This window comes from Onychostruthus taczanowskii, unplaced genomic scaffold, assembly GCF_017590055.1.
Source record: "Onychostruthus taczanowskii isolate IOZ18803 unplaced genomic scaffold, ASM1759005v1 scaffold58, whole genome shotgun sequence".
In the NCBI taxonomy this organism is placed as follows: Eukaryota; Metazoa; Chordata; class Aves; order Passeriformes; family Passeridae; genus Onychostruthus; species Onychostruthus taczanowskii.
In genome coordinates, this window is record NW_024503457.1 from 9,226,176 (window position 1) to 9,240,858 (window position 14,683).

The 14,683-nt window shown below is 36.6% G+C and overlaps 1 protein-coding gene across 10 annotated transcripts in view; it reads right to left on the reverse strand.

Annotated features, from left to right (window-relative positions):
- Positions 1-497: 497 nt before the first annotated feature.
- UBE3A (ubiquitin protein ligase E3A) overlaps positions 498-14,683 on the reverse strand; it is a 52,670-nt gene continuing 38,484 nt past the window's right edge. For all 10 annotated transcript variants that reach the window (XM_041417973.1, XM_041417974.1, XM_041417971.1 and 7 more), the window contains 7 exons: positions 8,631-8,775; positions 4,832-5,037; positions 3,676-3,840; positions 3,131-3,286; positions 2,964-3,037; positions 2,357-2,500; positions 498-2,146 (listed from right to left, as the gene is read on the reverse strand). In XM_041417973.1, the coding sequence (XP_041273907.1) occupies positions 2,026-2,146; positions 2,357-2,500; positions 2,964-3,037; positions 3,131-3,286; positions 3,676-3,840; positions 4,832-5,037; positions 8,631-8,775 (1,011 nt within the window). In that variant the 3' untranslated portion in view covers positions 498-2,025. The remainder of the gene's footprint in view (positions 2,147-2,356; positions 2,501-2,963; positions 3,038-3,130; positions 3,287-3,675; positions 3,841-4,831; positions 5,038-8,630; positions 8,776-14,683) is intronic.

A 14,683-nucleotide genomic window follows, 5' to 3' on the forward strand; every position in this document is an offset into this window, starting at 1 on the left:
ATAGAACTTAACACATTAGACTGTGAACACAGTACATACCACACAGCAGTATCATGATCTGTTCGTGCTTGCAGTGAATAACCCTAAGGCACTCTGCAAATGTTCTTACCACCTACAGGAAGAGTTGCTCCAAACCTGAAGGGCTCAGCAGGCACTGGTGTCAACCACTCTACACTGAGATGGTAGGATATCTTGTTTTCCTCCTCTGGGACATACAACAAGGTGGATATACAAGAGGGCAGGACCTAAGGGCCTCTGAGATCAAAGGCCAGAAGACAGACAGCACCTTTCCCTCCCCAGCAAGTTTCAGTCCCCTGTGTCCAGGCCATCTGGCACCGGCTTGAACTTGAGAGGGGAACATCACAACAGTTCACTTGTAGAGAGCTCTCCGTACCTGCAACCCTCAAATTATTCAGTACTACAACAATGTCTAATCAAACCATTTAATATCTAATTTATCAAAGTAAGAAAGTAAATTGTTTTCTTTTTCACTGAACCATGGTGAAAAAAGGTCATTGTTTTATTCAGCATCATAGTTACATAACAGTTGTCTGTTTCTATTACTAGAAAGAATTTATTAAAATAGTCCTGAAAGACATCTTTTCTTTTTCCAATGATTTCAAAACTAAGCCTTTTAATGCCAATTCCACACAGTCACGGGTTTGATCGGTAGTAGCCAGTTCTAGCAATTGTCAAGGCACAAGCTCAGCTCTGCACACCTGCTGCAGCTTGTATTGGAAAAGAGATATGCCAGTTCCATCTGCACTTACAAATGCAGAATCCCTTCATCATATATTGCAACAGGAGAAATTAACATTTAACACAGACTAAGAAAGGTAAAGGATTTATTTCTGATATGATTTGTAGAGTTAAATTAAAAACCTACTGAATACTTTATGTAGTAGATGAACATAACCTTAGTACTTACTTTCTAACAGTTTATTTAATGGTTGGAAGTGTACAACATGAAGTAGGCCTCACGTTTAATATTGTTCAATTTTGCTTATTGTTAGATGAGATTAAAATACAGTAGCCATCCCTTTAGACTATGGTGCAACACTGATCATGTGCCTTGATAGATAGGAAAAATGATTCATTAAATAAATGATGATGACATAACATGTAGGGAAGACTTTGGATTGTCTATTTTAAATGTCAACATAATAGGCAAATAAGAATAGAACTTCATTTTAAGTGCACTTCCACATGCTTTGTTTATAATATAGCAAAAACTTCCTATATTTTTTCCAGACACTTCACTCCCTACTCTAAAGCTGTTCAGTTGAAAATGCACTTTCCCCAGTAAACTTCTTTTTAAAAAAAGTAACTAAAATTTCTACCCTTTCATATGCTAAGAAATGTTTCCTAATTAAAAACACAGTTTATTACAAGACATGTGAAGACAACATATAGTGAAATGAATTTTAATTGTTGTGCTGTGACTAAAGTAAAGTTCTCAAGGCTGCAATTTAACATTCCAAGTTCTCCCTTCCATCTTTATTGATTCTTAAGATTTTGCACAGAAACTCTTTGGGGGCTAGAACAGCAGTAATTGCATCACACTGTTTTTCAAGACTTCAAGTTTCAAAAGCAAACTCTTCAAAAAGTACAGTTCTTGATTTGATTAGATACAGGGACAAAAATATAGCACATACTTGAAGGTTACATGGTCTACAAATGATGGCAATATTTTCCTTGGGAGAGTACAGTTTGTTTTCTTGTAAATACTCAAAAAGGCTCAACTTCAAGCAGTAATAAACACAAGCAAAAGTGATTTAACCCTTAAAATAAATATTCAGGAAAACCTCTCTGTACATACAAGTGAAAGAATATGTAACACTTTCACGCTAAAAGAAAAAATAAAGATTTTGTTCATATAAGCAGCTGAAATCTGCTGTTCCAGCCCAATGTCCCCAGTAAAGAAGGGAGGCACAAACACAGGTGACTACTGTAGCTCACTATCTTATGGCCTTTTTGGACAGGGACATCATCACCATCATTTTTAAATCCCTTTTGTTATACTTATTACAGCATGCCAAATCCTTTGGCATATGTGATGGCCTTCAGTAATCTTTCTTTAAGCTTTTCTTTGCTTGAGTACTCCGGAAGCAAAAGTACATTAAAGCATGTGTGAGATGTAGGTAACCTGTGGGACAAAAAATACAAGAATTCAGATCTTGGAACATGCAAAAGAAATACACCTCTATTTTACAAGTCCAAAAAGAATGAATTGGAAGAAAATAAGCTCTTCCTATAGATTCAACTTCCAGATTTAACTAGGTTAATCATTTAAAAGCACATAATTAGCTTCAATTTATAAAAAACCAAGCAAAATGTAGAATTTATCGTTTTTTACCTCTCTGTATCTGGGCCATTTTTGGCTATGATCATCTTTAACTTTCCAAGTCCTCCCACAGGGGCTCTGTCTGTGCCTGTTGTAAACTGTAAGAATAGTCTTTTCTGTTCATCTGTAAATGAATGGACTATTTCCCAGAATTCCCTATCAAAGAAGAAATTAAAAAGTAAATAAACTGTAAACTTTCTTTGGTATAAATAAGAATTTCAAAAGTAATTGAGCTTTGATGGTATGAGAATTCTAATCAGTCTTAACATCAAATCTACAAGTTGCATTCATAAACCAAAACTCTCAGAATGTATTTACCAATAAATGAGATTCAGAAATAGAAATCAGAAATATTACTAAACACTGCAGTTTAACTGTCTTCAAACATTAATTTGTCTGTGTCCTGCTATTATTCCTGTTTCCTAAGGAATTATACAGATTCAACAATGCTTATACCATCTCCTCTTCAGTAATGACATTACTTGAGAAAAGTGAAATTACACATAAGACATTTGCATCTCCAGTACTACAAAAATACTAAATCTCACAATATTAAAATCATTATGAAGAAACAAGCAGATGAAGTGCTTTCTATCTTTACAAAATCACAAAAAATTACCTAATAATAAGAGAGTCTCTTGTATAGCCACCATCATATTCTGTAGTTTCTTCTAGTGCTTGAAAATCTAAATTCTGTAAGAAGATGATATTTTTAAAGATGACCATTAGTTATATACTCAATATCAAAAAAAGCTCCACTCTCTAGTGTATATTCAAAATTCTTACCCTACTTCCACAAATAAGTAATTCAATTTCCTCTGGTCTAAATAAATATTTCAAAGGAGATTCATTGGTCACCATGTGGAATCCTCTCCGAAAGGCCTTGAACTGCTTTTCTACTGATTTATTGAGTATATAGTCAGCATACAGATTGACAAATTCCTGCAAGGAAATAAACCCCAAAAAACCTTAGTGCTTCAACACATGCCACTTGAAGTACCTCCTAAAAATACAAGACTATACCAGAATACATATAATTCTGTAATTCTATGCAAATAAACTGAGCTCAGTTTTTATTCAGCAACACAAAAGAGCAAGTTTCAAATACGGCTCAAACAGGTCTAACATCCCACCCAGAGGCTATGTATCCATGTATCAACGCTTTCTTTAACAGAAGCCTTTTCTGTTCACAACCACACTGTGCTATGGCAATTTTAAAAGTCTTTTAAACTTAAAAATTATAAGTGAGACCAAACCTTTGTAGGGTTCTACATAATTCTACAAACAGTATATCAAAGAAATCCAGATTCTGTTTGAAAAGCTGAGTGTACCTTTCTGTTTTCATTTGTAATAGGAATTTTATCACCATTTTCCTTTAAATCATGCATCATTGGATTGCCAAAGAGATCCGTGTGAGATATTTGAAACGTTATCATCATATCATCTTCCACACTTCCTTCATACTCCAGTAAGTCTCTCAAACTCTGATACAGAACCTAACAGAACAAGAAATATATGTCTGTCAAAAATAAGCTTTGATAGATTCCACTGAGTAATACAAGGAGACATGAAACCACCCGCCTCAAAAAAGGGTTGTTATATTCTATGACAAAAGTCACCTAAAAATCTCACATAGCAGTCCAAACAATTATTAAGCTCAGTATCTGTAAAGAGAAACAACAGAAGATATTAAGGTAAAAAAGAAACATGACAATCAGTGACAATTCCCTTAAAAGAGCCTTTTAGTACCTACCAATCTTCCAAAATGCAATGGTCAAACCTGCAGTTTAAGAGCCTTTAATAACATCTTCTTAAGTTTTTTGAATCTGTCTTTACTTTAGGCATCCAGAATATGTTACATGAGTAAGGGGAACATTTACGAGTTAAAAATCAAAGAAACCCCTGTTATTTTATGTCAGATAAAATTCAGACAGCAGGCTTTTATCTTTTACTTCTTATTTAAAACTGAAACCAACTAGGAAGTAATCCTGAAGCAACACAGATGGGGCAGTCTTTAACATAAGAAGACATTTATGAACCAAAAATAAAAAATCACAAGTTTGATCAGCATTTACCAAGTGGAATCTGAAATTACCTGTAAAAGTTCTTACTTGCACTTTTTTTTTGGTAGAAATTTACTTCTACAAATAGCTATAAATAGCCCAATTTTACTAGTTTCTTTGGGAAGAGACATGCTTGTTTATGCTTAATAATTCTTACTAACATTTGGGAGTTTATGTAGCAAAAAAAATAAAGCTTTATTGACATTGAGCCCTATTCATTGATGTTACAATTTTGCTTCCTCCAAATCAAATGTAGCAAGAAGTTTTCTTGCTTATGAATTAATTTTAACAAATACAGGTTCGCAATGCAAGTCACTGGTTATTTCACTTTCACTTCTGACAGTGATCTTTGTTTAACTGAAATACAGATTCAATTATTGCATGGAAAATGCACTATTTAACTCGAAGAACATACGGAACTTACAGGATGAGAGTCTGCCAGATCACGGAAAGTTCCTTTTTTGCCCATTAGCTTCCTGTAGACAACCATGGGGAAATGTACATCCAGTATACAGTTGTTGTAAATAGCCAGTCCCAGTACTATGCCAATCAGGGTAAACTGACCCTCAGTTTCAAAAGAGGACGGATTAAACCAAAACAGTTTTGTAGACTCATCATATGTGAACATCCCTGTTAAAAAAAAAAAAAAAAAGAACAATTATGGTTACAATTCAATAAAAATGGCACATGAAACATACCATTACAAACCCATTTGCACTAGCCTTTAAGCAATATTGAACTTAACATTATACTGAATTGAATGGCGAAGAGAAACTACTTAGGGTAACTGGAACTGCTCAAAACACTGTTACTCACATCACCACTAAAAGCACTCAAGAGACCTGTGATACAATATCCTGCAACACTCACTGGAGCTGCATGTACACAAGCTTTCATCCCCTCCACTACTGAGGAACCAGCAGCACACTGATAATAGGATTTGACTTTGATAAATGCAGCAGTACAAGAAAAGAACTCAGTCAAAAACATGTTGATGAAACAATCCCAAAGGACTCTAATTACTAAGTGACAGCCTTTCCTCAAAGGCCAGTTCCACCAAAGGAACAGGACTAGATGCAACCCTACTACTTAATTAGAAGCTATGATGATGGAGCAGGGATTGGCCATCACCCATGATTTTAGAGTTAGATGCCCAACAGATTTGTTTGCTTGTTCAAGGACCATAGTTACTGCAGCTATCAAATACATCTTAACTTGAGGGGAAAATGGACCATGATCTCACAGAAGGGACTGCAATTTTAACAGCTTGTCCCTGTCTGAAGGGAGTGGTTTTGCTTCTCTCATTCAATTCACTATTTCAGGAGACCAATTTGCTGCCCAGCTCATGAGCTGAGCACTGAAGATTTCAACGACAGTTGAACTGGCACATACCAAAAGCTGCAGGGAGAAAACATGAAGACAAGAGACAGGCAGAGTTCCTTACCCTTTTGGCTATAGCGAGACATGAGATAACTCTTGTTTATGAAACTGGAGTGCACAGGCTATAAATTATTTATATAAATATTATTAACATATAAATAAAAGCCACAATAAAATCCATTGGTTACCTGACTAGATACTGAAGCAAGATAAATGCAAACCCCATAGACATAAGGTGAGAGAGAGACCGCCCTGGACAGGTACAGTCCCAATTCACCTTCTGCTTGTGCAGCTGTCATGATTTTCCACCAGAGCCTAAGAAAAACTGCCCCAGGCTCCTTACTCTCAACACACCATGTCAGATCCATGTGAAGAATATCAACTACATTTGCCACAAGGATTTATCTTGTCAGCTCTTAAAAGATATTCTTGTTTACCACCTATGCAGATGTACAAACTGATTACAAAGCCACATGAACACGAAATTACTTTGAAGACTGAAAATGTTATCTTCAGCCAAGAGATAAAGACTCTTTCCTCATTCCATGTATGACAATAAACTGCAAGTTCATTCAAAGACTGTGGCTATTCCCCAGAATGGATTATGTATCTCAGTAAATGACTAAGGCCAGGCCAGCCATTAGGGGAGCACACAACCCATCAGATAAGGCAACTGGAAATCAGAAATCCATGAGGAACTCAGGCATATATAGGCCAAACATTATCTAGAATCCTATGCCATTTTCTGAACTGACTGAAGTAACTTCTGGATTACTGGTACGTAAAGCAATGACTTGAACTTTTTTGAATATGATGGAGAATGATGGAGAAGTTAAATTGTCAAAACCAACAACTCCAGCAAATGTCTAATAATGAAGCATCAACAGTTTACTCAGATCCACATCTGGAAACACTTGTGTAATGCAGTATTTTACTCCCTTACCAAAATTAAGACTACAGTACATTAAAATCATAATGAAACACCAGAAGAAACTGGAATCTGCAAGAAGGCGAAAACAATTGCCCTTGAAGTTATATGAAGTTATCACTTATTCCTTTACCATGGAATATCTTTACCAGTATTTTTCTGATTTATTGCCTCCTTTGAGTAAGACTTTAAGGTATCTTAATACTGAAATACTCAAAAAGTCAAAGAAACTATAATAACAATATACATCTCTGCAAATATACCTACTGAAGACAGACATTTAAAATTCCACTTAAAGGATCTCCTCTGTTTTCTCAGGTAAAGAAAGCATTTATAAATCAACAGAAGTCACATGTGGTACATCTGGTGCATACATGAACTGCTATACTGCAATGCTTATATATACATATACATACACACACACACCGAACGTGAGCTACATTTTCTGCTTTTACACATTTATGCCAAAAGCCACTGAAAAGCTTTCCCCCCCGCCAGAGTTACTATGAATACAAAATGTGTACATACTTTTTTACATTTTTAATACAGAAGTAAAATTTAAAACATGCATGCACATCTAATATATTACCTGCCTTTAAATGCAGGGAGTAGATACACCCTGCTTGGATCTTAGCTTAAGCACACTATAGCATTACTAAAAAAAGAGTATTTCATTACACCCACTCAAGTTCTGTTTAGATAAACTCCAGCTGAAAATGTATTTATTTTGCTGAATTTATTTTTGTTGAAAATAAAATTTAATCAATTGAAGTACTAAGAGTTTTTTTACTTTGTCATATATTAAAGTAAGCTAATTCAGATTCCAAATCTCTCTAAGTTAATAGTATTTTTCAGGGAGAGTAAGACTTGTCTACGGTTCTGTACCACTTATAAGAACTAGCTTACATATGGTGAAGGGCAAGGGCCAATGTTCAGATTTTTCCTATTGATTCTGGGTACTTGATACTGGCACCTCCTCTCTAATTCAGTCAAAATAGATTTCTGTGTATTTTCATCAATGTTCTAAGCCACAAAACCAAGAACAGCAGCTTAATCTTTTAAAATAGTCCAGTGGAACCAAATTAACAGCCATGGGCTGTTAGGCTTCTTTAATGGAAGCCATTACAAGAAATACAATGTAACATCATATTTCACATAAAATGCAAAATTAGTATAGGAACCTGGCACGTCTCATTTCTATTCTAACATGAAGTATTCTTATAATTTTATAACATTTTCATCTTTTCAGAGCAGCAGACAAGTTGCACAAGAAAAGAAGCATGTCCTTGCATAAATGATTGGTGCAGGGAGCAAGGGAAAAAAGAATATGATGGAAGAATGACTGCTGAAACACAAATATAAAATTTTGGCTCTAATATATCAAATTACTCTTGTTTCTTTAACTACAATCAAATTTGACACTGCTGTGACACTTTGGATCTGCAGAACTGAGACTATCAGATTTATTAAGCTGGAGGAAGTGAAGGAAGTAACTCAAAAACTCCCATTGTCTGACTCCTGCTTTATTGCAGAAGCTCTTCCTCTTTGGTTTGATTACTAATTCTAGAAGATAATTACAAAGCAAAGTGAGGAGAAATGTGAGAGAACAAACAAAGGAACCCAGCAAAGAAACCCTGTACTACTGATTTGTATCCAAACAAGTAATGATGGTTCTAATTAACTACACAGTTACTCCTTCCATCATTCCTCCTTCAGGAGGATGACTGCTGACAACACAGCGAGCCTCAATGTCTGGCAAATACTCTCCTGACCATCGCTGAATCTGGAGAGCTTCAGAGAGAAGTATCACTGGATACAGAAAGCATAAACATAGAACAATCCAGTCTGGAAGATCATCCAGGCCAACCTTTTGTGAGAAAAATCTGTTAAACCAGTAAATTATTAGAAGACATACCGATATCTGGATTGAAGATTTCTTCCACAACCAGTTGAAAAAATTCTTTGGAAACACCTCCTTCATCTACCCCTTGCTCTCCTTCAAATTCAACATACAATTGCTTCTTCAAGTCTGCAGGATTTTCCATGGCAATCATCTCTAGCTATTGAGTGAAGAGACAGAAATATTTCATTAGTAAATCTATTTACTAGAACAGTTTAGTAACAAATAATGAAGCCAAAAGCACCCTCCAAATTTAAGAAGAAAGTAAGCACAAATCACAACAGTAAAATAAGAGAAATCAATAGTAACCCTAAACCACTCTAAACATGTTTTACAACCTGGGGATTAACAGCAAGAAACTTACCACAGAAATGATCTGTCAGCCCATTAAAGCTCACTGGCTGCGAGCATTCTCTATTTCTATTCTTTTAAGCACTTATTTAAAACAAGTTATCATTGTGTTGCACACAATTCACAGAAAAAGGAAGAAAACAAGATGTATTATTGAGATAATTAAATTCATCTGACAATGAAGATTCTGTAATATGATCTACATGTTTGACAATAAACAGCTTTGTGAAGGGATTACACAGATATATTTTCAGAGGGGGAGACAGAAAACAAGCCTCTGATGAGTAGTTTCATCTCTCAAACAAAGAGCTGGGGAAAAAAAAACTAAAAACAAAAAAGACACTAGTACTGCAGTCAAATCAACTCCCTCTACTTGATCCTAATGAAGTCTCAAAACTCTCTTGCTATTATTTCTTCAGTGCCTTCAAACAGATCTACTGCACTGCTGCTATGAAAGTGAAAATTCAGTTAAGACCAAATAGAAAGTCTGACATTTTACAAGGGTTTCAAGTCTATACAAAGGCCATTAGAGGCCACGGAATCACAAAATAGCTTGGGTTGGAAGGGACCTGGAAAGATCATCTAGTTCCAACGCTTCTGCCATGGGCTGGGACACATTCCAGTAAATCAGCTTGCTCAAAGCCCCATCTAGCATGGCCTTAAATAGTTCCAGGGATGGGACATTGCCAACTTTCCTGGGCAACCTGCTGCAGTGCCTCACCACCTTTGCAGCACAGAATTTCTTCTGAATATCTAATCTTAACCTCTCCTCTATCATATGAGGTCATCTGCCATTGTCCCATCACTACGTGTCTTTGTAAAAACTTCATCTCCAGTTCTCAGCAGCCCCCTTTAGGCGCTGGAAATTTCTATAAGGTCTCTCAGGAGCCTTCTCTTTGGCTGAGCAACCCCAACTCGCCCAGCTTGTCTTTACAGGAGAGGTGCTCCAGCCCTCTGACCATTTTTGCATCCCTCCTCTGGACTCAACCCAACAGGTCCACATCCTTCTTCTGCTGGGGACCCAGAGATGGATCAGCACTCCAGGGCGGAGTCTCACAGGGGAAGAGTAGAAGGGGACAGTCACCTCCCTTGACCTGCTGGCCATGCTGATTTTCATGCAGCCCAGGGTATGGTTGGATTTCTGGGCTGTGAGTGCACATTGCCAGGCCCTTCACTTGCTTACACCAAAAATGTATCCTTTCAGTAAATCAGAAGTTTAGCAAGAATATTTTGCAGCTGATAAGAAATATGCTACTTAAAAGCATAAGCACACTTGTTACACATATGCAGCACAATTAGACAAAACATTTTCTAAAAGAAAACTCAACAGCAGTAAATTAAGGCACAGATGGACCTGCATAGTTCTCTACCAAGACCATGTTACTTGTGAGATTTGCCTCTGATGTGGGTTACTGCAAATTGTACTTACCAGCAGGTGTCCTTAACATGCTAAACCTTACCTTTTATTTCACTCCCCTACCTTATCCACACATGCCAACACTCTTTACAGGCCAGAATTTTACTACAGAAGTGTAAAGTAAAACAGGAACAGAGCAGAGAAGGTAAAGGCAGCAGCAATGACACTATCAAGTCACAAAAATCATACCACCAGCAAGACACATTTTCTCCTGCTAACTGCCAAGTCAGCCAGACATGATCCAAGCAGCGCAGCAGGGCAGGATGCTGCAGAGTCAGGGGGGTTATCATAAGGGGTTTTAAGACATTGAAGCACCCCATGCAAAAGGAACATGTGGAGAAAAAATTCAACTACCTGGTATTGACAACTAAATTTGGAAAGGGAGGGAGTGTAACTTCATAGCATATAAATCTCAGTTAAAAAACCCGAAGGCAAGCCATGAAGACCCCAGTAATGAAAGTAAGTGAGATCAGTCCGTATTTCAATCAGCAAACCACAACATTTTCTGAAAAACTTAATTATGTACCACCTAAGCCACTTGTATTAAAAAATATTTTCCTAGGACAAAAATGGAGCTTAATCTATGTTCCAAATAAAACTTGCAACTTTTGAAAAACAAAGAACTAGCATTTATTTTAAAACTCTAAATACAGGTTAAATGTTCAAGCTGAACAGAAATTCAGACAGACAGAAATTCTCTTATTTGGATCTCTTCCACTTACAACCAACAGCAATAAAGCTGTGGTTTTTTCCTCCTCAGTCATGACTTTGTTGGCTTCATAGTCTTTACCACCAGTAATTTAATATATTGCATGATTTATGAATTTTCCTGAGTTCTGAGAAAGCATATGCTGTCTCTGCATTTCTTCTGGGACAGCAACCCTATGTCATAGTGTGTAGACTATTGTGTCATGCAAATGCACTAAGGAAGGTGTTCATATTTATTATACATATAGAGCAGTTACAGAAATTTCAAAATTATTTTTTGGCTGACAAAAACAGCCTAAAAAAAGAGAGGAAGGAAACAGTCTTAGTTGAGCAATGCTGGCTAGGCAGATTAGAACAGTGGACTGGATGTCTGCAAGGGAGTCAGATAAAGGATTATCAAAAATCCAGTATTTTGAGCAAAGCCTGACGCTCCTTGAAGTAGATTCTATAAGCAGGAAAATGCTGCTAAGCTGCTCAACTCAAAGTTGTGCGTTTAGCTGCTCCTTTGAATATCTGTGTCAACACTGATGCTTCACAATAAAAATTAAATGCAGTGGGCAACAGCAGCAAACACAACATTAAGGAGGCACTGGATAGCAGAACTGCAGCAGTGCTTCTACAGCGGGGAAGTATGAACTTCAGTTATTGCTGTCTGGTTCTTGGGTTTTTTGGGGCTAAAAATCCCTTTATTTGTTTGTTTTTAGTAATCACAGCTATCTCAACCATGTCAACATAGATGCTGCTAGATAAACACAATCCATCTGTATGAATTACTGAAGTTTTAGAAGTTGTTTTCTGTCATGATGGTTTGACTGGCCACATCATTGAAATCATCATTATGTTTTCCAGGGGCTTCCTAAAAAGCAGGTGTGTAGCATGTTTAAAGCAGCAGAAGAATGTATGAATTGAAAAGCTGAAAGCTGAGAGATGACATCATAAAGAATATCTGTATTTTGTTTCCTGAAACAACAACAATGTACCGCAATTTAAGACATTGGGTGATGTTGCTTTGTTTACAGAATATCACTGCTTTCCTGAAAGACAGGAATGTTCACTGAACGACAGAAATATGACAACATACAAAAGCTTAATGCAACGCCAGTGTTTGGCGACCTGCCTAAAACTGATATCAACTGAACTAACTTCTATTCAGTTAAAAATGATCACAAACCACCTTAAGTTCTATCACAACATAAAAGTTCTCTTTAAGGCAGAGGCAGGAATACTTTCCACACTAGATAGAAAAATGACAGAACATATCTAATTTAAGCTTGAAAGTACCAGTGACACATCATGACATAAGTCGGTCAACATGTTTTTCTAAAAACCGGCATGGAAAGAGTAATAGTTACAGTGACAAAGCAGCCTTTGCTCCAGCTGTATTTTACAGTTCATGCATTTGGAGCCTGTACACATCAATAGTCACATGCTCTGCTTCCAACCAACGCATACCAGGGCTGACATTTTCACCTGAACACACAGACTGCAACGTGGTCTGAAACGTCAAATCTCCTGAAGTACTTTGCTGCTAATACAGGAGAGAATCTGCCTACTGGGTTCAGGTGTCACAGAACAGTTTTGGTCATCAACACACTCAGCAGAGACATTTACAAGCAGGAGAGGATTGTTGCCCACTAGCCGTCTGCATTCCATACGAAATTTGTCAAAGTGAGTTTCTAATTGGTCAAAGTGAGTTTTTGCAAGCAAGTACAAGACTGATTCTGCTGAAGGAATCCACCACGTTTTTACTTGCAGAAGTTGTGTGTCATAACTCACACCCTTTAAATTACTGCTACCTGAGAAGAACATCATATTTCACCTGGGCCATAGGGGTGGGGGAAGAGTAAACTCAGAAGAAAGGGATGAAAGAAATAGCTCTTGGGGAATGGAAAGGCAGAAGAGAGGATTAAAGGATGTATTTCCTTTCATTACTACCACACTCACACAACATGACTCAGCAGTACAGCTAACCTATTAAACCTGCTAGACAGAAAAAAGCATGTTAATTGCCTTCAGGAACTTCAAACTGAGCTACCAACTCCAAAATAAAAGAATTCCTTAAAAAAAAGTGGGGACTAAAGTGTTAAAAATTCTGACATTCCATTCTTGTCCCCAGGTGACTTTTCAGACTAACATACATACACATAAGTATACAATAAGTATATACTACAAAGAAAGATGTTTCATTGAATAATTTCAAATAAAAAAGGCAAAATAAGTCTCTGAGGCAAGTTTCATACATGGAAAGAAACTGAAGGAATTTGTAAATAAAATTTTTCCTTAGATGTATGTGTTTCAGGGAACTAAGTTTCTCTCAGTAAGTGACTTTCAACAAGATAACACCTTCAAGGTATTTAAAAAGTATTGCCTCAAATTCTAAGTAAAAGGAAAAAAACTCCTATGTTTCTAATAGTAACAAAAAAAATCACGAGTGTTCATCTTTGCTTTATGGAAGTCCAAGAAGTAAGAATATATACATGTTGAATTATAAAAGCTGAAATATTAAGTACTTATAGGAGAAAAACAGCTTGGTAATGACTTTATCAGCTCAACTGATTAGCAGAAAGCCAGTATTGAGAGTGTTTGCAAGAAATTGGAAAGGCTGGTCAATATATTTGTTTGAAAAATATTCAACATCAATAAGGAAAATACGCGTAAGACTATCTCAATCTCATTTTAGTCAATATTCTTGAAAATGCTTTTATCATGAAGTTATCAGTTATTCCACAGATACTCAAAAAAGTCTTCACTGACTCTTCTGTAAAGACACAGGTCAAGTGACATAAATAGTAGTCCCTATTTTAAAAAGTCTGTAAATATTCAAACCTCTGAAGTTAAAAAAATATGAAATTTGAGGGTAAATATGTTGGTACTCATAATTAATTTCCTGTATTTTAAGCATGTTCAGAAACATTTTGTCACTGAACAGATATAAGAACATACTCTTACTAATGAATACTATTATCTTTGAAAGATCTTTCTGGTATTTTTCAGTGAGACCCTTCCTAAGTTCAATACTGTACACTCAAAACTGCAGCCACCCCTGATGCAAAGTCATCCAGTGCAGCTTTCACTTAGATTTGATGCTGTCAGTACTGCTACAGAAGCTCATGGTACCCATCTTAGATTCCTATCAGAGACAGAGCAAACTATTTTAAGGCTTAGGACATAAGACTGAAGAGTGGCCTCCAGAGCTATTTCAGACCAATTAGGAAGTAATTGTGAAAATTAGTAAAATCACTTCTGAACCAATTACAAAGACTCCCATAACAACAGCATGCAATTATTGAAAAGATAGGCACTTTCTGACAAAAAACAACAGTGTGGAACAGCATCTCCCCTGGAATAACTTCCCAGCTACCAGCACAATTGCAGCTTAGAGATTTCCTGAGGTTTGTGTGTGGCTCACACCAAAATGCCTGTAATGTCCATTAGCTTTTGATGGATCTTTCTTTCATGAAGACTTACAGGGTCCTGGGCAAAGACACCAACCCTCTTGAGGCGCACAGTGTGGAAAACAAAATGTCATTTTGCTTATGTTAAGCCTGATTCCTGATAATAAAACTAGGGGCTACCAGTTATAAAAACCAGT